The following is a 23,325-nucleotide window of genomic DNA, read 5'->3' as shown; positions in this document are numbered from 1 at the left end:
TAGTGATAAAATCATAAAAATGTAATTTATCAAGTTAAAATTTTGAATTATCTGATCCGTCTCTTCATAGAAAGCCCTTGAACTTATCACTATGGTCTCTGGAGCATCAAATATTTGGCAATTCGAGCAAAATATTTTTCTCGTTACTTTAATTAATTATATCAAACTTCAACAAAAACAATGACTCCTTCCAGTTAGTCACAATCTAAGCATTATTCAAATGAACCCGACAAAGATCTTCTAAGTAGATGAAGATAACCCGATTTTGATACTTTTATCTTAAATGATTAGACCAAACCAAGTACTTTAACCATAACGCTTCTTCAGTGAGGTTGTTGAAGGCTTTATGAAACTTTTCCGTCCTGATTTTTTCTTCGTTTAAATTTATTCGCATTCGGTGTTTACATTTTATATCCAATTAATGAATAGAAGATGCGTATCTTTTATGTAGGAAATATTTTTCGTGTTTCCTTTCATTCCTTGAATTGGTTAATATACAAAATATTCTGACCTAAAATAGGAGATTACAAAATATACAAAATATTCTAACCTAAAATAGTAGACTACAAAATATTCTAACTAATATTTACATAATCTATCACACCCCCGCAGTCGAAACGGGAGGTTTACGAACGCTGAGACTGTCCCGAAAATCTTCGAATAAGACTTGTGGTAGTCCCTTGGTGAAAATATCGGCAATCTGATAACGGGATGGAACATGAAGGACACGAACCTGTCCTCGCGCAACCTTCTCACGAACAAAGTGAATATCCATTTCAATGTGTTTGGTGCGCTGATGTTGCACTGGATTTCCCGAAAGATAAATGGCACTCACATTGTCACAATATACCATAGTAGCCTTATGAATAGGACAATGTAATTCCAATAAAAGATTGCGAAGCCAGCATGACTCGGAGACAACATTAGCAACCCCCCTATACTCCGCCTCAGCACGCGAACGAGATAGGGTAGGTTGACGTTTCGAAGACCACGATATCAAGTTATCTCCAAGGAAGACACAATAACCAGACATTAACCGACGTGTGTCAGGGCAGCCCCCCCAATCCGCATCAGTGTAGGAAAGGAGGTCAATAACTGAGGATGGATAAAGATGCAAACCATAGTCAAGTGTACCCTGAATGTAACGTATGATACGCTTAAGAGCATGCATATGAACCTCTCGCGGTGCATGCATGTGTAAGCATACCTGTTGAACAGCATAAGAGATATCCGGCCTCGTGAAAGTAAGATACTGAAGTGCACCTGCGAGACTGCGATAGTGAGTCGGGTCATCATATGGAGCACCCGATGTGCTGCTCACCTTCGGTTTGGTATCAACCGGAGTAGAAGTAGCCTTACAAGAAGACATCCCAGCTCGATCAATGATTTCTTCGGCATACTTGCGATGCGACAGAAACAGGCCATCCTTATGGCGAGTGACATGAATGCCAAAGAAATAATTCAAAGGACCCAGATCCTTCATAGCAAATTCCGAGGCAAGGAGAGCCATAATGGAGCATCGGAGAGAATCTGAGGAAGCGTTAAGAATAATATCATCAACATAAAGTAAAATGTATGTCATATCGGACCCCTTTTTGTAGATAAACAAAGAATTGTCAGATCTGTTGTTTGAAAAACCAAGAGAAGAGACATAATCTGCAAAACGCTTGTACCATGCCCTCGGGGCCTGCTTAAGTCCATATAAGGACTTACGGAGTAAACATACATAATCCGGATGTGTGGGATCTCTAAAACCCAGAGGTTGATGCATATACACTGTTTCCTTGAGCTCATAGTGTAAGAAAGCATTCTTGACATCTAGCTGATGAATAGGCCACTTCTTTGATAATGAAAGACTGAGAACGGGACGGATCGTAGCTGGCTTGACCGCCGGACTGAAGGTCTCATCACAATCAATGCCAACCTGTTGAGTCTTTCCATCACCTACAAGACGGGCTTTATGCCTCTCAAAATCACCATTAGACTTTTCTTTATGAGTGAAAATCCACATAGAACAAATAACATTCACATTAGGTGGACGGGGTACCAACTCCCACGTCTTATTTTTAATAAGAGCATCAAATTCATCATCCATAGCCATTTTCCAATTCGGGTCACAAAGGACGGTCACAGGGTTACGAGGGAGAGGGGATTTCGTAACCATGGTATTCAAGTTAAACGTACGTTTTGGCTTAAAAATACCATTTTGACTCCGGGTCACCATTTGGGACAGATTGGTAGATGTTTGGGTGGGTGGGGGAGATGGAGCCGAGGGCTGTTGGCCCAAGGCAGAGGGGAGAGGGGTAGGTGCGGCAGGGGAGGCGACTGGCGGAGGCGCTGCCGACGGAGGGAAGGTGGCAGTAAGAGCCACGGTGGGAGGGGGGGTTGTCGGATGTGTCACGGGAGCAGCGTGGGGGGGGGGGGGGGGGGCTGAGCCGACTATCCGGAGTAGAAGCCATATGATGCAACCAAAATGGGGAGATCCCATCATCCAAAAAATCATAAGTAGTTGAAGTGGGAGAATGTAAATTGGAAAATGGGGAAACATTCTCATCAAAAATCACGTGACGAGAAATAATGATTTTGTGGGACGATAAATCATAACACTTATACCCTCTATGATTCGTACAATACCCCAAAAATACACACGGTGTAGACCGGGCTTGCAATTTGTGGATAGTCGGAGAAGGAAAGAGGGGATAGCCTAAACACCCAAAAACCTGAAGATGAGAGTAAGATGACTTTCTTTGGTATAGTACTTGAAGAGGAGAAACGCGACCTAATAATTTACTTGGTAAAATATTAAGAAGATATGTGGTCATTTGTAAGACGTGATGCCAAAACGAAGGGGGAAGAGAAGCATGAGCAAGGAGAGTCTGAGTGATATTATTGATAGAACGGATTTTTCTTTCGGCTTTCCCATTTTGTGATGACGTATGTGGACAAGAAAGACGAAATGACATCCCATTAGACTCACAAAATTTCCCGAATTGACCATTATCATATTCGCTCCCATTATCACATTGGACATTTTAATATGACGTTCAAATTGGGTATGAATGTGGGTTTTTAAAGCTAAGAATTTCGCATAGACGTCAGATTTCTTAGCCAAAGGAAAAGTCCATAAAAACTTCAAAAAATCATCCAAAAAAAAGAACATAATATCGATGACCCAATGAACTTAACACGGGAGAGGTCCACAAATCACTATGAATAATATCAAATGGCATCAAAGTTTCGGAGATAGAAGAATCAAATGACAACTTAATGTGTTTACCAAGAACGCAAGAACGACAAATACTAGAATGACTAGATTTATTACATTCAATGCTTTTATTAAGCCTTAGACAATCTAAAATAGAATTTCCTGGATGACCCAAACGATCATGCCAAAAAGGAGAGGACAACGCCGCAAAGGTTGATGGAGTGGTGGTTGGATATTTGATAGTGGTGACTGGATAAAGATCTCCCCGACTATCACACCGCATTAGTGCCATCCCCGTCTAAAAATCCTTCACAGAAAACCCATATGGATCAAATTCAACAGCCACAGAATTATCAGTAGTAAACTTCCGTACTGAAATTAAATTCTTAATGAGTTTAGGAGCATGTAAGACATTCCGCAAGGATAAAGGAGGGGGGGGGGGGGGGTTGGGGGAGGCAAACTAGTATGACCACAACCACGAATTGGAATCGAATGACCATTTCCCATAACAATACCATTATTTTGATTGCTCAAATTAAAATAAGACGAGAGATTACCGTCCGATGATGTCATATGAGAAGTGGCCCCGGTATCTATGTGCCAATTTTGATCGGGCGGGTTCAAGGTCATGGTGTGCATTGCGGACTCAATGTCAGTTGGAGCATACGACCCATGAGGGGCCACTGCTGCTATGTAGAGTTGCTGGGCGGGAGGAGGGCCCAATATACCCTGTTGCCGTAGCGGGAATAGCGGGGGACGAGCCCAAGAAGTCGTCGGGTACGGGCAGGGGGGAGGAGCAGCCCAGCGAGGCTGCGGAACCCACTGCCAGTGACCAAAATGATCGGCAGTCCACTGTGGCGAAGGGGAGCCCGCTAGCTGCTGACCGCCGCTGCTACGGGCTGAACCACCGCGTCCACCGGTGAATTTTTCGCCGCCTGAGCTGCGGCCAGAGCCTCACTTACGGCCAGTTCTAGAATTTTGGCCGCGGGAATTTTTGGGTTTCCCTCGGCGTGACCTTGTGTTATCCAAGGGCAGTGGCGCGTCGTCGACCGTGGCTACCATAGCCGAACCAGACCTGTGAGACACCATTGCCGCAAGTTCACGTTCTTCCAAAACAAGGGAAGACCGAGCCTCTGTGAATGGGGGGAGCGGCTTTGCATGGCGAATTTGTGTCCCAACCCCTTTGTACGCTTCGGTGAGACCCGAAACCAGTTGAAGGACAAGGCGGCTATTCGTCACGGGAGCCCCGACATTTTTTAGTTGATCCGCAAGGCTCTTTAGACGTTGACAATAGGCGGAGGCATTGGGAAAATCATCCATATGAGTCATCGTGAATTCTTGTTCGAGAGTCACCGCACGAGAGATTTGATGATCTTGGAATATATCACGCAAGCGAACCCAAACGTCCATGGCAGTAGCGTCTGGTTCGATGATGGTGTTTAACAGATCATTCGAAATTGTCGAATATATCCATTGAAGCACGGTGGCGTCAATGGTCGTCCATAATTTGACTTCCTCATCAGTTTTGAGAGCTGGCTTCTCCTTACCTTTGGGTGGAGGAATGATGTGGTGAAGGACCTTGTGAGAACAAGCATGAATTTTGAAAAGCTCGACCCATGTTCCGTATTGTGAGTTCTCCATCTCAAGAGTAACAGAGATGTGATTCTTGATATTGGAGACCACGAGGGTCGGGTGGACCGACGGCTTAGCCTGAGTGGTAGTTGCGTCGGCCATGGCAGAAAAAAATAAAAAAGGGCGATGGAAAGAGGAAGAAGAAAGAGGGACTAGGGCGTAGCGGAAGGAGGAAGAAGAAAGAAACCCTAATCTGATACCATGTAGGAAATATTTTCGTGTTTCCTTTCATTCCTTGAATTGATTAATATACAAAATATTCTGACCTAAAATAGGAGATTACAAAATATTCTAACTAATATTTACATAATCTATCATGGTATCAGAGCATGATTAGAAGATATGCATTATTACTTAGGTTTTTAATTGATCAAGATTAAAATGATTGATTCGGTGTAAACACGTGTTGTGAATAAGTATTTTCTAATCTTTCATTTTCAAGTGAAAAAGCTATGACCAAGACTTACCAGACATTAAAAAAAGAAAGACAAAAAAAAGATTGGATGTCATTGTCTGATGGTGCCTTCCCTAAATTGTTGGGACCTATATGTATATATTACTTAGAAGTAATTTGCTTTGAGGGGGGCCTGCCAATTCAATTAAGTCACCTGTCACACTCGATTTACTTGGTCACCAGTTGATCCATTTATTGCAAGTAAATTGATGATTAATAAAATACTCTGTGAAAAATCTTTACGTTATCCGTTTTTATTAATTAAATCCTTTTTATATTTGAACTTGTTACAGATAGTATTTACTCCATTTTTTATGTTAGCATATCAAGTTTGATTCAAAGAATCACGTACTATTGCAAGTAATTTAATCTAATGATTAATTGTAAATCGGATCCACGATTGGTCTGTATGACTTCAACAGCCCTTTCAATTGTGGACCGTTTCGGCTCCACTAACTTTGTCATTTTGAGCTTCAACTTGGTTCTTTTCAATCTTTTGGACTCATTTGCTCATTCCAAGCTCATGTACCTAAAAACCAATCGAAATAAGTTAGTTCATGCTGTTCTATTGTACTCAAAGAAGCTTAAAACTAATAAAAAATGCAAATGGTTACTTAAATGGAATTGGAATTCATTACTTAAATGGTTATTCAAATTATAGAAATATTCATTATTTTTTAACTTTATAAGAATAAAGTCATCAAAGTCTAAGGTTGTTTCTAAATGAATAAATGTGCAAATATTTTTAAAAAATTGAGTACTTCTTAAATAAGAGTATTCAAGTAAATATCCAGTGAAAGTTTTACCAAATTGCTTGATAATGCGTAGCGCAACGCATTTACAAGTTCATTTTCATTATATTCTTCGTAAAACATCTTTCAACTCATCTTGACCGTCCAAATGTTGCGATATCTTTCTTTTGATACCCCTCTAAGTGAGATCGGCCTTCCAATTCCCTCTAACCATGAAATCCTCTCGGTGGTAATATTAGACAAATTATAGCCTAGTTGACATTATTGCCATAAAATTGAAGCTGTGAAAATTGGATGTAAGATACACATTTATTTCAAGATAGTTATTGGGAAACTTGACGAACCACCAAGCTACACCAAAATATTTCTATTTAATTAAATTGCTCAACATTCTGATTTCTGTGGCTACTACTACGTACCTTTATGAGAGACGTAGATCCCTATGAATTTTTTCCCTATGGCTGAACACAGTCAACTTTTTACTGCATTTAGTATTGGCTAAAACAGCTGGAATTCAACTATTTTTTTCTTGAATATCTAACAACAACGGGCTGATCTTTGTCCATCCAATCAAAGACCAACAAAAATGGGAAATCAGCCATTTTACTGCAGACCATACCCTTTATAAGAGGCAACAGTTAGTATATGTAGTTTTTTTGTTTTAGAAAAAGAACTCAAATAGAAATACCGAATAGCATGAAGAAACCCGTGTACAGAGCTTTCACTCTAAGCAAATACAACAAAACCTTGACATTGGTCACGTGAAATGCCATCATAATTAAATTTACATATATAGATAGTATCATTATGATAAAGACCATGAACTCGTAATGCTAGAGAAACTATTGCTGCAAGACATAAATTAAAGGAGAAAATGATCTCTTATGACCATTTACAAATTGAATAAAAGAAAATGACTTTTAAAATAAAGATCTCTTGTAAAAAGAACATAAAATTAAAAACAAATTTGTAAAGGACTACAAAATTGTTTCTCCCTAAATAAAGGTTAGGTCATAGCAAGTTTATACACCATTAAAATTATTTTCTACTATTTCTTTTTTGAAAAAAATACATGGTCAAATCTAGGTACAAATTAAAATGTATACATTTATCTCATACAATATGATATAACGATGTCAACGTGTTCCATAGATCCTAATTCTGAATTAACAAGGTAAATTTACTACAAAAAACAAACGAATTTTTGATGAAAAAATTCGAGGGAGATCGGGCGGCTCGACTACCTAGAAAAGTAATTAAATGCTTGAGCTTAAGAAGCTTCTGATGCAATAGTCCTTAAAATTTACTAAGATAAGCGGGTATTATTGAACCAGACAAAATAACGAGCTAAGCGATGAAATACTTAAGTAATATCTTACAAAAGGTTCTCTCTAAGCACTTTTCTCAACCTAGGGGCTGAGCCAATGTACATGTTATGGGTTCGGCCGAACCTAGCAACTTTGCTCCAAATTAAAGTATGTATTTGTCTGAAGAATCCAGTAACTTGAATGTACACATTCTTAATTTAGAATCCAGTAACCTGAAAGAACTAGCATCCCGAACACAGAAATTTTAAATTCTGACTTCGCCTCACTGTCTCTAACCTATTCTAATTTCAATATTCCATTAGTGAAGGTTAACGTTGTAGAATACATGAGAAATTTACTTCTAGCAAGGGTTGGCATCCCAGTCTAAATATATTAGTTTGGCTTAACGTGTTGGGAGAGAAGCCATCGAGAATATGAGATCTCGAGAAAGTTTATCAGAAAAGTCTCTGACGAGCCAATTTTTGAATTCTTGCGGATTATCCTCGAAAATTAGCTTGTTTTTAGTGTTGATTTCTTATTGCATAGAAATGAAGTTCTTTAAAGTAAATGGAGTTCAGCTAGTTTTCTCGGATATAGAGAATGATGATGTGTAATATCATCACACAGCTAGCAGAGAGCAGATCTTTGTACATCCAATCAAAGGCCACCAAAAATGGGAAAATGAGTGATTTCTCGTAAAGACCATCCCCTTATGTTTCCTTTCCTTATGGAGCAACAGTTATTACCCAAGATATAAAATTAGATTTTTCTGTCCTTCTAAATAAAAAATAATAAAAAAATGCAAAATTATAACAACAACAACAACATACCCAGTAAAATTCACCAGGAGGGGTCCGGGGAGAGTATAGTGTACGCAGACCTTATCCCTATCTTTTGACGGGTAGGGAGGCTGTTTCTGATAAACCCCCGGCTCAATTTATGTTTGCAATCCAAATGATCTCTGGATTGATTACAAGATCCTTTCAGTTGGTTAGGATCCGATACTTGAACGAAACTAGATCTTATGAAATCATATTGAATATTTGACGATACCTTATCTACCCAATGTTTTAAAAGGCATTTTTGGGGCTCCGGGGCAAGCCTTGGGGCGGGGAGCACCAAAAACGCCCCGAGGCGATGGTGGGAGGCGAAAGTCTCAAAAGCCGTACGCCCAACAATTTGGGGCGTATGCCTTGGCGTGTGAGGTGATGTTTTTGTGTTGGGACGTAAGCCCAGAAAACTTTTTCAAATGAAAACGAAATTTGTTAAATAAGTTGTTATATGTCCAAATTCTCAAAAGTTAACTTGTAATTACTCAATGTTTTAAAAAGGAACTTAATATTAAATATAAAAGTCAAGACCTTTTTTTGTTATTGCTGGATGCCCTAATTTGTATTCTTTCTGAATTCTTTATATTTTTCACTTATTTATAGTTTTCTTCAAATATTTATGCAAATTTACCTATTTAAGAATATGTATTGTAATTATATTATTTTATAAAATACTAAAAATTAAATACCAATGAGGCTTACACCCCATGCTTCGGGGCTTATGCGTCGCTGAGGCATACATAAAACGCCTCGCCTTACGCCCCCGCCTTTCAAAACACTGTATCTATCTTGCTAAAAAGTCGATCCTTGTTTACCAACCACTCATTATCTAACCAAATTCAATTCTCTCTTAGCACGTTCGCTCAAAGTAGATTTTTTTTTTTTTTTTTTGGTGTGGAATGGATTGTTTTACTATATAATACCAGGCCATAGTATCAATATCTCTTGCTAAGGAGGTGGCTCCACCCATAATAAAACAAGTCAGAACTCACAACCAACCACTCGGCACCAACTACCAAACAATTCATTTACTCTACTCTGCCTTTTTGTACCGCTTATTTCTTCTCATCCACCAGCTTAAGAATAGAGATATCCATTGTAAAGAATGTTTTCATTTTTACGTTTCGAACTCACGACCTCTAGTTTTAAAAATTCTAATTATTTCACCGCACTCAATCCCTTAATGGTAACTGAGAAGTAAAAAGAAAGTAATATTTGCTTTGCTCTTTGTTAATAATGCGTGATCAGTATATGAACATTAGAGATACGGCAAACATTGTATTTAGTTTTTATATTCATCAATTAAATTTTTTGACGATGTTGGTGTCGGATGACAATCTTTATAGAAGATTTCTAGGCACTGAACAGAACCATGCATATCAAACTTCAACAAAAGGATTAATGACCCCTCTCCTATTGGTCGCAATCTTAGTATTAATAGTCAAACGAGGTTGACAAATTAGTTCATTTGGTAATATTTGATTCGGTCTTTCTTAATGATGCCTTGGTAAGAGGTGATCATTATATGAACTTTTCATGTCACGACAAGCTAGGAACTAGAGATACGGCAAACACTATACATAAAAACTTTCTAGCTAAGTCACATGTTCATCAGTTAATTTTGTTGACAATCTTTACGAAAAATGTCTCTCTACCACTGAATCGAACCATATCAAATTTCAACAAAAGAATCACGGATCCAATTTAGTCACAATCTTAATTTTCTTATTCAAATAACTTCGCAAAGATTTGCTAAGCAATAGGAAAGACCAACCCAATATTGAACGTGTCATAACTCGTGACCTTATTTCTTTATCTTTATTGATTAGACCAAACCAAGTACAAAACCACAAAGCTTCTTCAATGAAGTTTGTTGAAAAGGTTGAAGGCTTTATTAAAGTTTCCGTATTAATATCATTCATTGCCCCATCTGAAGTCAAAGAGCTATGGATCGGACAACTCATGATAACCAAAAAGGAAAAAGAAATGAAAAACAGGTGCCTTCCCTAAATTGTTGTGGAACACTATATACATTACTGGAAGTCATTAGCGTTGACGGGTTGTCTCCCAAATCAGGTTACCTGTCACGTTTCTTTGGTCATCGACTGAGCCGTTTATTGGAGAAAGCAAGTTGATATTAGTGTAGTACACTGCAATACTAAAACGAATTAATATTCTGATAATGACAGTTTCTTTCTATACTATTAGTATTTATTAATTAAATTTTTCCCATATTATTAACTTGTTATAACAGTTTATCACTTCATTTTTTATGTTGCTATATCAAATTTATGTAAATAGTTACATGTTGTAGCAAGTAACTTAATAAAATAATGTAAAATAAATTATACATGAGCTTAAGTTATACTGTCACTTTTACATATTATGTAGTACGTTGCCTTATTTTTAAGATTACAAATTCTATTTTTTATGAAGTCTTATTTTCAAGATTACAAATCCTATTTTTTATGGAGACTTACCTATAGAGTGATCAGATAGTGTAAGAACTTCTTTGATTTGACAGTGAGTTAAATGCTCATACATGTGGAATAAAAGAGATATGATAAATTAGCAGTTCTCTTGGCATGTTTAAAGCTTAATAGCTAGTACTATAAAAGTTGAGCAAAAATATAAGAATAAGAAGTTATTTTGTTGATACATATAAAGAAAGTTGTGTACCAAAAAAAGAACATATAAAGAAAGATGAGTTTAACTAAAATGTTTCTCCACTATACAGCTTCGATGATACCAAATAAACATATATTTCTATTATATAATTTATATATAAGTGTGGAAGAGGGACTAACACAGCATTGACTGTTTGTACCAAAAGTTTCATAAATTATACACGCAATGAATGTTTATACCAAAAGTTATATAACTTGTACCAAGTAATATAGGACGGAGGGAGTACTTCATTTATTAATTCTTAAAGAACGTGAAAAGTCAATTAATGTGGCCAAGTAATATGGGACGGAGAGGATACTTCATTTATTAATTCTTAAAAAACGTGAAAGTCAAAAGTGAATAAGTAAATTGCATAGAGAAAATAAATATGTGTCGAAGAATTAAAATTGAAGTGCATACGTGCATACATGAGAAGAGAATAAATATTCAGCAAGAACGTGAAAAGTCAAAAGTGAACAAGTAAAAGTACACGGAGGAAATAAATATGTGTCGAAGAATTAAAATTGAAGTGCATACGTGTATACATGAGAAGAGAATAAATATTCAATACTATGACATATGTTCACGTGGGATTTATTAATTCTAAAAGAAAGTGAAAAGTGAAAAGTGAAGAAGTAAAAGTGCAGGGAGAAAATAAATTTGTGTAGGAGAATTAAAATTGAACGAGAAGAGAATAAATATTCAGCAAAAACGTGAAAATTCAACAATGAACAAGTAAAAAAAAAATGCACGGAGGAAATAAATATGTGTCGGAGAATTAAAATTGAAGTGCTCTATCCACGTGAGATAAAACAAGTAAAAGTGCACGGAGGAAATAAATATGTGTCAGAGAATAAAAATTGAAGTTCAAAAGTTGAACATTAATTCTACCTCTTGTGTGTTTACTTTTTTAAGTCCCCACGAGTCCGCAGTATCTCAATTGTCCTTTCATTTCCTTCATTCGGCATATACTCCCTCTATCCCACAACCATAAATTCTAGGATCTAGAGAGGCTTTACATTCAACAAAATCAGAATGAAAAAAAACATTTATCCATAATTCGTATAACGTACATAAAAAAGAAGCAACCTAAGACCTAATACATCGCACGCCACATGAACACACATCTGGAAATTAACCAAACACGATATAATTAATTGCCGTAAATTTAGATCCTTGGCAAAATAATTGCTTTAAGGGGATTTTTCATCACTACAGTAAAAGCAAAGGTCTCTGTCGGGTCGGGTGGGTTGTCGGGTATGGGTATCCACTTGAATCTATGGACCATCTTAGCAAGCATCAAGTTGATGTGCAACGTACCCAATGACCAAGCGGGGCAGATTCGACGACCCGCCCCGAATGGCATCATCTTCACGCCCTTCATTCCAGTAATGTCCACATCAACTCCGTCCCCAGTCAAAAACCTTTCTGGCCGAAACTCGCCCGGATCTTTCCATAGGCTAGGATCCTCAGTTAACCATGCAGTGTAAAATTCAACATAGGCATCAGAAGGGATATTGTACCCTCCTAATTGAGTATCATTTGTTACAGAATGTGACAACACAAAATGGCTAGGTGGGTGCCTCCTAAAAGTCTCCTTCACAATGGCTCCAAGATAAGGCATTTTCTCAACGTCACTTTCTGAAATGGAACCATTTTTACCAACACAATCAACTATTTCCTTGTAGAGCTTTTCTTGGATTTCTTGATCTGTCACTAGGTGAAGCAAAGCCCATTCTAGTGCAGTGGCACTTGTATCAGTTCCTGCAGCTATTGTTTCTGAAACAAGTGTGACAATTTCTGCTTCTCCTAGTTTCCTGCCAGGTGGTTCAAGACTAAATAGTGAATCAACATAGGCTGCACCAATTGGGCTCACCATTTCTGAATGGCTGCTTTTAGGGTCTCCATTGCTGTCCACAAATGCCTTCCTGTCTCTTACCTGTTGAGACGTGATGTAATTAAATAATTAAAAGTGCGATTTTTGTAACAACTTAAGCTTTTAGATAATACGGAAACAAATTTCAATATGTTATCAAAGAAGGTGAGATATCCTTGGTTCAAGTCTCATTGTGTTCACAAAATAAAAAATATTTCCACACGTTTGGCCCGTAAAACATACACACGTTAGGGATGTGTATATTAAGTAATTAAAAATAAGATCTCTCTAATGACTTATAGTCTATTTGGCCAAGCTTGCACGAAGCCAATTTTTTTAAAAATGCTTATTTTAGAAAGTTGAAGTAATATTTGGCTAATCTTTTTAAGGAAAAAATAAGTGTATTTTTTAAAAGTTGAAAAAAAAAAATTCTCCTTAAAAATCATTATTTTTTGAAAAGTTGGCCACACACATATTGCTTTTCAAATATTGGCGAAAGTGACGCTCAAAGTAATTAACTAAAGACAAAGCTGCTGTCTTTCTATTTAGAAAAGTACTTCAGACAAAAAAAAAAAACAATTTTCAAAATAAGGTGATTTTAAAAACTCTCCCGACAGAAAACTTACCAAAGGAACTAGATAGTCAAGTTGAGTCTGCCTCAGCTTCTTTGCCTGTTTCACTTGGCGGCGAAACAACGGTGTGAGCACCGGCAAGAAGTCAGGAAGCTGAGGAGCAGTAACAAGCATAACATCTTTGAGTATGATCTCAATCTTCTTGATTCTCTCTTCAGAAATTTTAGCTCCAAAACAAAGGCAAATGAGAATGCTACATATAGTAAGCCTACAATTAGCCATCACCTCAACAAAACCCTGTTGAGATACTTCATTTTCCAGCCTTTTCATGTGGTATTCCATAGCCCATTTTCTTATCCAACTACATTGTTTAATTCTCGTTGGATTTATCAGCTCCGTCACAAAATTCCGTCGCAAAGCCCGCCATAACGGGCCATACTCGGCAGAGTTTATGGCGCACTTTCCAACGGAAAATATAAGACGGATCGGTGAATCTGGAGGTCGACTCGCGAAAAGCGGGCCATTTTGGACTAGGGCTTCATGGATGAGTTCGGAGCTAGTGATTATAACAAGGGTACGTTGTCCCATTTGCATAGTGAAAATAGGACCATATTTTTTACGTAAATCACGTACTACATAAATAAAAGGGCGACGTTGGAGAACCACTTGGAAAAGATTTCCTACTAATGGCCAACCAGGTGGCCCTGGTGGCAGATTTCTTTTGCCACCTCCAGTGACTGACCAATATTTCCACCATACACAAAAAAAGAGAATAGCTAAGCCAAGTAATAGAATGTCCATTACCTCCATATTTTTTTTCCCCTTTCTTCAGAGTTGCTATATTCTTTTTGGGTTGTGTGAGGAAATTGTGGTGTGTTGAGAAGTTCTTGTTTGTTTATAAAGATAAATTTGGGAGAGGTCGGATTGAATGAGTTTATCTACCTACTGGTCGTATATTGATTGTGTATTCAGCAGAAAATATTTACTATTTCCGTACCTAGCCATAAATATTTTGTAGTTAAATAGTAGGAAGACAACTATATCTGACATCTACTTGACCTTAGCAAAAAAAAAATATTCATCATTTTGAAATTTTATTTCCATATTCCGTAATACCTAATTAATTAGTTTTAAGTTATTTTTACTATAATTTTGGTGTTTAGAAATTAAAGATATTTGGTAAATGTGTTCGTATGTTAAGGGGAAAAATGTATGAGTTGGGGTGCAGTTTGGAAGATTACTAATCCATTAACATTCCGTAAAATGAAACAAAATTATGAACCATAACTAGGAAAAGCATCAGCACATACAGCTTAAATTATAATATGATAAAAATAATAATAATGAGGTTTTCAAATTCAATTTTATGTGATAATACTATATATAAATATGTACACATTAATTACTACGTATAAGTCGGCAGGTGTGTCTGCGTGTATATCAATTATCAAATGAATTAAATCGAATGCATTAAAAGTCTTCTCTTTTACTGGTAAATCAAGCGGTACTCCTACTGTCCTACTAGCTAGAAAAAGTGTAAAATCTACACGAATTGAAGCAGTAAATGACAACCTCTACCCCTCAACCTCCAAATATGGGGATTTTTTTAAAGAAAAAGTACTCCATTTGATACTGAAATAATAAAATTTATTTTTGATACCATACTACCCATTTGTTCTTCATGTCTAACCAGTAACCAATAATGCACACACAAGTTGACATTTTCTCTTTCCTGCTCATCTAATTTTTTTTGTCAGTCTCCAGTTCAAGTATCATTTTTTTTCCTCTTTTTATGAATACACAAGGGCAACTAGTTTAATTTCTTATTGCAGCCTTTGATGCTCTTCATCCATAAATAAATCCCGAAAGGTAGCTGCATATTGAGAAAAGAAGAATGAGAAAAAAGTTAAAAAAAAGTTAACTTCCGACTACTTAAATGACAGTATTTATATTTACTAAAAAAAGAAGTCAAAAAATCAGAATTACAAGAAGATCTGATATTATAGTGTTTTTAATAATATTTAATTATCCTTTTTCATAAATAAATTACAAACGACCATCTATAACCACTAACAATCAATATATGAAACTTAAGTTTAAAAAATGATCTCTTTCCATCGTTTGGATCCTCTGTTACTATATATACTGCGCCCGCTCAATTGTAATTCCAACCTGCTAATCCTAAGAGTTAATTAATTGGTAAAGTGGAACTGCAAATTTTGATATTTATAAATGAATGTTGTTTTCCCTTAATATCCCAGTTTACCGTTCAAGTTAGAATACACTAGTACTTTCACCTTTTTTTTTTTTGTATACACAAGTGCTATTCATGTGTTGAATTCGATGTGTCTATAAGAGTAAAAGTCAACAATTAATTAGCGATATAATTTGTTATTACAAGCTCATGAACACTACTATGTATGGACCTTAACTGACAAGTGAGGGATGGCTCAGTGGTTAAGCACCTCCACCCACGACCGGTAGGTTCTGGGTTTGAGTCACACTGGAGGGGAAGTGTGGAAACACTATAAATCCTCCTAAAATGGGAGGGAAAAAAAATAATAAAAAAAAAAATAAAAAAAAATATGGACCTTAACTATAACAATTGCTTTTCCTTACTACTATTGTTTTTCATTAGTACTGGAGTATATACTACTACTACATATGGATTATGGACTAATGACTATAGTTCATTAATACCAAATCCCGCATTATGACCACGAGCTCACTCAACTTCCATTTTAGTGTTTCGAATTTAATTTCTTCTAAGTCCACATTACTTGTTACTCACGAGCCTTACCAAAAACACCATCACCATGCTCCCACGTTCCATTACCATTACTCTCTGATCATACTTGTTTTATTCCCAATAATATATGAACAATTTAATAGTCCTAGAATAATGAATTTCGTATCTAAGACTTTCATGAAAACTAGTTTTCCATATATAGAAGCACATCTTAATTACTCCATACCATAAATGGAGCTTTACTACCTTATTAGGGTGTATGTATATATACTGATTTCATAAGGGAAAAGATGTTGCAATAAGCTGCGATCAGTTCACACCATCGATGAAGACTGTAATGAGATGCGATATTTGGTCTAAATTGTTGAATACCAATCTTCGAATGCAAGTTGCGCCCCAAGTCATGCCGAGAGGCGAGAACACGTCTGTTTAGGTGTCTTGCATCACGTAAAAATAAATAAAGAAGCTGCGATATCATTTACTAGCCAAGCTAAAATCTAAAGAAAACACCGTTTATTTTGAAAACATAATTAGATTGATAACCTGTTCTAAAATAAATTTACATGCTGATCATTATATCATGCAATCAATGCATGGCGAGTGCATTTCTTAATCCAATAGTTTTGACGTGGAGCATAGATATATATGTGAAAATTCTTCAAATATTATTATTTCTACCAATAATTTTAAAAGTATAATGAGGTTTTTAATAAATAGACCTTGGATCTAATTCAACCCAAAAGATAGCTCATAAAGGGAAGATAGCTCAAGACCATATAGGAAGGCCTTCCCATCCTAAAGTATATATATAAGGTAATTTTTTTATGTACATATATAGATTTTGAACCCCCTAAACACAAGATTAGAGGTTGACTTAATGGTTAAGGGGGTTCAAAATTTAGCTTGAGGTTCCAAGTTCAAATTCAAACATTACATTTTTAATTGGGCAAAGGTGCAAATATACCCCTCAACTTTGTGATTTAGAGCAGATATACCGCTTGTTACAAAAGTGTGTATATATATCCCTGCCGTTACAAAATGGTGCAAATATACCTCTGTTGTTACAAAATGGTGCAAATATACCCTTTTCGCTGACGAGATTTAAAAAAAAAAATCATTTAGGTTATTTTTTAATTAAAAAAAATGTTACTTCTCTTTTAAAAAAAGTCTACCCATTGTTTTTTTGAGTAGACATACTTTTCTAAAGCCACACAGTAATTTTTTTAAACTTACCAGACCCGAAACACCAGAAAAAAAAAATTGTCATGTGGCTTTAGAAAAGTAAGTCTACTAAAAAAAATGGGTAGATTTTTTTTTTAAGTCAAGTGGCATTTTTTTTAATTAAAAAATAACCTAAATGATTTTTTTTAAAATCACGTCAGTGAAAAGGGTATATTTGCACCATTTTGTAACGACATAGGTATATTTGCATCATTTGTAATGGCAGAGGTATATATACACCACTTTTGTAACGACAAGTATATCTGCTCTAAATTGCAAAGTTGAGGCTATATTTGCACCTTTGCCCTTTTTACTTTTTGAAACCCCTCAATGAAAATTTTAGATTCGCCACTTAACCCCAAAAGCTACCTCATTGAGGAAGGATTGCCTAACACCATATAAGAACAGAATAGTTTTTGTGCTAAAAGCTTAAATGTCGAACCCATCAAATTAAAACCTTGGATCCATCTTGAAATGTAATTTATATGACAATTCGTATCCCTTTTTGTTATTTATTACAATCATCTCGAATAGCTAGCTATTCTACGTAAGGAGAAACACAGTTTTTGACGCCGCATATATGTATACCTAAAATTGATGAAGCAACAGATTTAGATCAGAGAATGGCGGGGACATGCATCATAAAACTGTGAGATAAAATTGGTAAAGTATTCGAAAATTGGAGAAGATAGGGGTTATTCTTGTTACTCTATAAATAAGAAGAAACGTAACGTATGCAATTTGTTAGGCGCCAATTGCTTTCCCGAGGACAATAATTTGCTCAGCTTAACATAAAAAGTAACTTGTTAATTGGGTAGGTCAAACTTAATATGGTAGTATAAAAAAAACAATAAGGTTTTTGGCCACATTATTTTGGCCATAATGGCCCAAATGGAGTAAATTCATATGATTATTTAGGTCAAATTTAATAATTTATGCTTACTTAATGTTATTTCTATCTTTTCTTCTCAAAGTTTATCTTAATTTAAAATTGTAATAGAGGTTATGGTGATTTTTACATAAACGTGGTCAAATTTGGGTCAAATTGATGTAGCAATTTAGCAACTCCTAAAAAAAATTACTCTGGCAGTGAACATAACATAAAGTCGAAGCATTATCAATTAGTATACTAATTTAATGAATTTGTTTTACATTATTTGCGTATATATATATATATATATATGAGGAGAATAGAGAATAGAGAATATGAGGAGGATGAATGAGGCCAGGGGAGTATTAGGGGGTTTGGGATCATGTATAATAATTAATGTTATATTTTTTTTAAACAATAATACTACTTAAATATAGATGTTTCCAATCAAGTTCAAAATATTATATAATGCAAGGATGAGTGATCAAGTGCACCTCTCTGAGGAGTTCAAATCTTATGTCTATATTGTTAGTTTCTTTCTTTTTAAAATTGGGTAACATCTCTCTAAATGGTTATTGGTGTCATTTTTTGCATTTTAATTAGGTATTACCTTTTCCTTTTTCTCAATTTGTTTGGTTCAATATTCTTGGGATAAGGAACTATTATCCCCCTGAACTATACCCGAAGTTGCTACGACACATCTTATCATTCCTTGGGTCCTATTACTCTCCTAAACTTATTTAAAATAGAATAATTACCCCCTAAGCTCTGACGTGGCAAGGAGAAAGTGTTTTACTCTCTTTGAGAGAGTCAGAAACATAAAAAAGGGAAAAACTTAATTTTTTTCTTAAAATCTGTATTTTCTTTAAATATGAAAAAATGAATTGTTTTTTAAAAAATATGAAAAAATCTGTTTTTTGGAAAATAAATTTGGAAAACTAAGTCTTCTTATTAAAAACTTTGGACATTTTTAAAATCTGGAAAACTGATTATTTTTTCTATATATGAAAATAAATATAGTTTTCCAAATTTAGTTTTAAAAAACGGGTTTTCCAAATTTTAAAAAACTAATTAATTTTTCCAAAATTTTATAAAAATTAATTTTTTTCACATTTTGACAAGAAAAACACTTTTTTCAGATTTTATTTGAAAAATAAAAGTGTCCTGAGAAAATGAAATCATGAAAATCAAGATTTTTAAGACATTTTAAAAAAAAAAAAACAAGTTTTCCATATTTTAAAAAAATCCATCTTTCCATATTTGAAAAAAAAAATCATGTTTTTAGTTTTTTTATTTTTTTAAAAGGGGTTTTTTAAAAAATCAAATTTTCAGATTTTTAAAATACTTTTTAAAAAATGGATTTTAAAAATCATCCTTTTTTAAAGAAAATTCAGTTTTTTAATTTTAAAAAATCCATGTTTTCAGTTTTATTTTAAAAAATAAATAAAATCAAACTGGTTTTAAAAAAAAATCAATGTTTTTTTTTAAAAATCATTTTTTTTAAAGAAAATTCAGTTTTTTAATTTTTTTAATTCATGTTTTCAGTTTTTTAAAAAAATCAATTTTTTTTTTGAAAAACGGGTTTTAAAAATTATTTTTTTTCAATAAAAAATTCAGTTTTTTATTTTTTTAAAAAATAATTGACACGTAAGCTGAAAAAATAAATAAATAAATACACATGTGGCAAAGAGAGTGTATGTCACTCTCCCATATGAGAGTGGGCATCAGTGTTTATGGGGGTAATTATTCCGTTTTAAATAAGTTTAAGGGGGTAATAAAATCCAGAAAAAGGTAAGGTGTGTTGTAGCAACTTCGTATATAGTTCAGGGGGGTAATAGTGACTTATCCCAATATTCTTTCAAAATTTTCAGTTTGACGCACATTGAATTAATCCCTAATTTTCTTTTGTCATCGTAAAATTCTATATAACTAAACTAAATATGTATACTAAAACTAGCTAGTAGTACTGAATGATTAACATGGATGTATTTAATAGGCTCAATCGCTCACACATCTTGACACAAAATCAAGCTATATTGCAAAAAGAAAAATTATTTTATAAATCATAATTAATTTTAAACCTATAATTTTAAATGTGTAATTAGTTCAATGATTAAAATTTATTGATTGAACCAATTAAATTTATATTATGAATCCACATATTCGCTATAATGCACACATGTTTTCGAAATTATAAATCTACCTTTAAGGCTCTAACAAGGGTTAATACTGGATGTGCATAAAACGAATATTGGTGAGAATTGTTTCACACCTTACACGTCCACGAAAAAATATAATAAGATGAAATAAATGCAATTTAATTATGTTAGTTTGCATGGAATATATAGGTGGTTGGCAGATTTTTTTTTTCTTTACTTGTTTATTTATCTATACATTGATTCCCTGTCTCAACGTAAAAACAGAAAATTGGGACTTTTTTTTTTTATACTACTTTTGCCGGAAAGTTAGCAATAAGTATTTGTAGAAATATACTGCTATCATATATGACTTTGCAAAAATTTAATTTATAACATCACGTATTTATAGATTCCATGTTCCTCTCAACCTAAAACAGAAAATTATGAGGAATTAACTCATTACCATTATCGGAGTTTTACTATAATTCATTTAATTGTTGTTTTAGCTTGCCCATTAAGAAAAATAATAATTAAAAGGTTCAATTTACAAAGTTACCCCTATTTATTAGACGCCTTTTGAGAATTGAACAATATTAAAAAGAACTGCTTCTTTAATGCTAAGGGTATAGTTGGAAACAATTGCTAATTTTAGTAGGCGTTTTGGCCATGAAAACAAAAAAAAAAATCACTTTATTTGGAATTTTGAAGTTGGAGATGAAGATGGAGTTGTGTTTGGTTATAGTTTTTGCAAAAAATATTTGGTTGTTTCAATGTACTGAAAGTGAAAAAAGTGGGGAAATAAAAAAGTGAAAACACGTTTTTAGGTGTTTTATAAATTCCAAATACAACTTTGTTTTCATGGCCAAACATTGATTTTCAAATAAAGTGAAAAAGTTTTCCCCAAAAAAGTGAAAAATTCTCATGGCCAAATGGATCCTTAGTCTTGAATTACTAAAGCGATAATTATTTGAGACAATTGTTTGAGCTAAAGCGACAACTAAAATGAGATGAAGGAAGCACGTCGATCGGCAAGATTGAAATAGTTGCTCTCTGTAAAACCTCATTTTTATGGGCAAAGTGTCATATTTGCCCCTGAATTATGCATAATGGAATAAATCTGCTCTCCGTCAATAGTTAGGGTTAAATATGTCCACATTGTGACTAAAATAGGCTAAACTTGCTCTTATTCTCAAACGACAAAAACTTGGCATTCGGTTATGTCACTTGTCCCCCAATTAATTAGGGATTTATTTTGTAATTACAGAGGGCAAATTTGAAGCTTTCGCATACTTTAGGGGGAAATTTGACCCTTCTCCCTAATTTTGAGTTTTTAATTTTATTTTTTGTTCATCCTTTCTCTCTCCCTGCCACTACTTCTACCACTAATCACCCTTTATTCTCCGTTCCTTGTTTCTCCCCAGCACATTGTCACCTTCACCCCAACTACCATCTTCTCTTACCTTTTTCTTTCTCATTTTTATTCCCGCCACCCTATCACCACCTCCACCACCAAGAGGGATTACGCTAGACGACTTGAACATACAACATATACAATATACCATTCTAATTGTGGTGCATATAGCCGCATGGGGTCAAGGGAGGAAGGGAGGAAGGAAGAAGAAAAGGTGATTAGCGTTTGGCGGTAGAGGTTGTGGCTGAGAGAGAAAGGAGGAACAAGAAAAATAAAAAGCTCAAATTAGGGAGAAGGGTCAAATTGGCCCTGAATTATGCGAAAGATTCAAATTATCCTTATATCGAGGGCATATTCGATCCCAACTATTAATAGAGGGCAAATCTGTTCTATTTGACATAATTGAGGAGCAAAATTTGACCCTTTACCGTATTTATTATGCTTGAGTTTTGACTTCTCAATATTGAATCATTATCCTAGTTAGCTCGGGTCTTATGAACTCGTAAATTGAAGTTTTTTTTTTTTTTCAACCTCTGCCTCCAGGAGCTCTCCCTTTTGCTTTTTTGGTGACTCGAACCAACAACCTTCTGGTGGGAGGTGGAGAGTGTTTACCCTTTGCGCAACTCCTCTTGTAATAAGATTGAAGTGGTTACTTCCTGTTGAACCTCAATTTTTATTATGCTCGAGTTTCGACCTTTCTATAATCTAATCGTTGTCCTAGTTAGCTTGGGTCCTATGTCCATCTCTAAACTACACTTCTTTTCGTGTACAACACTTCTTTCTGTCTACTTGATTCATACTTCATATTATGTCGAGTCTCGACCTTTTATATTCGAGTAATAGTCAGAGACTCATGTCTTACGAACCCATATGCCAACGTGTAATTCATGAAATTGACAATCATATCTGAGAGAAACCGATCTTACATTCCTTTTGCATAGTACCAGTTAATTTTAGCAATTTTTTTTGGGTCAAGAAAACGATCTTATATTACAGATACGGAGAACTAAAACAACAGTCTTGCAAGTTGTAACAATCTTATATTAGTGGTTTTTACCTTTTAAAGGTTGTTTGGCAAGATGTATTAGAAAAAATATGTTAGCGAAAATAATACATGTATTAGCTTTGATATTATTAATTCCTTATTTGGTAGAGCTTTTAATCTATGTATAACCAGTGATATGTATTAGTTATACACTCTATTCAGTACTATTTTTATACATAACAACTACGATATTAGCAATACAAGGGTTATTTACAAAACTATCGTTAATACACCATTTCAAAAAGTGGATAAGAAATAATTTCAGCATAACTAATCCCAATATTACTAGTACATCCTATCCAGTACTCCCTCCGTCCCAATTTATGTGACACAATTTGGATTTCGAAAGTCAAACAATATAATTTTGATCGTGAATTCGGGCATGAAATCTTTAAATTTTTTTAAAACAAATTTATATATTTGGAAACTACTTTGAAAATAACGTTAATTCAAAATAGTTAAAAGACGTATGAAAAAAATTACATCAAAAGACTTGTTTAAATCCGAAATTACCGCATAAATTGGGACAGAGGGCGTATATTCTTGCACGCTCTACCAAATCGACCTCTTAGTGTATCACGAAAAAGTTAAGGGA

At 34.7% G+C, this 23,325-nt stretch overlaps 1 protein-coding gene across 1 annotated transcript; it reads right to left on the bottom strand.

The window, feature by feature from the left end:
• Nucleotides 1-11,779: 11,779 nt before the first annotated feature.
• On the bottom strand, nt 11,780-14,224 carry LOC132623782 (cytochrome P450 77A1). Its single transcript, XM_060338589.1, has 2 exons — nt 13,350-14,224; nt 11,780-12,786 (listed from the first exon to the last, which is right to left on the bottom strand). The coding sequence occupies exons 1-2, from the start codon at nt 14,103-14,105 to the stop codon at nt 12,016-12,018; spliced, it is 1,527 nt and encodes a 508-aa protein (XP_060194572.1). The 5' UTR covers nt 14,106-14,224; the 3' UTR covers nt 11,780-12,015.
• Nucleotides 14,225-23,325: the final 9,101 nt, after the last annotated feature.

Source organism: Lycium barbarum, chromosome 12 (assembly GCF_019175385.1).
Source record: "Lycium barbarum isolate Lr01 chromosome 12, ASM1917538v2, whole genome shotgun sequence".
Classification (NCBI taxonomy): Eukaryota; Viridiplantae; Streptophyta; class Magnoliopsida; order Solanales; family Solanaceae; genus Lycium; species Lycium barbarum.
The sequence above is the reverse complement of the archived record's forward strand: the minus strand, read 5'-3'. Positions and strand labels throughout refer to the sequence as shown.

Excerpts from the sequence above, each read along its gene's own strand:
- LOC132623782 (XM_060338589.1), bottom strand. The coding sequence starts at position 14,105 with ATGGAGGTAATGGACATTCTATTACTTGGCTTAGCTATTCTCTTTTTT. Across the intron at positions 12,787-13,349 it reads TTGACTATCTAGTTCCTTTG|GTAAGAGACAGGAAGGCATT; the intron begins GTAAGTTTTCTG and ends ACGTCTCAACAG.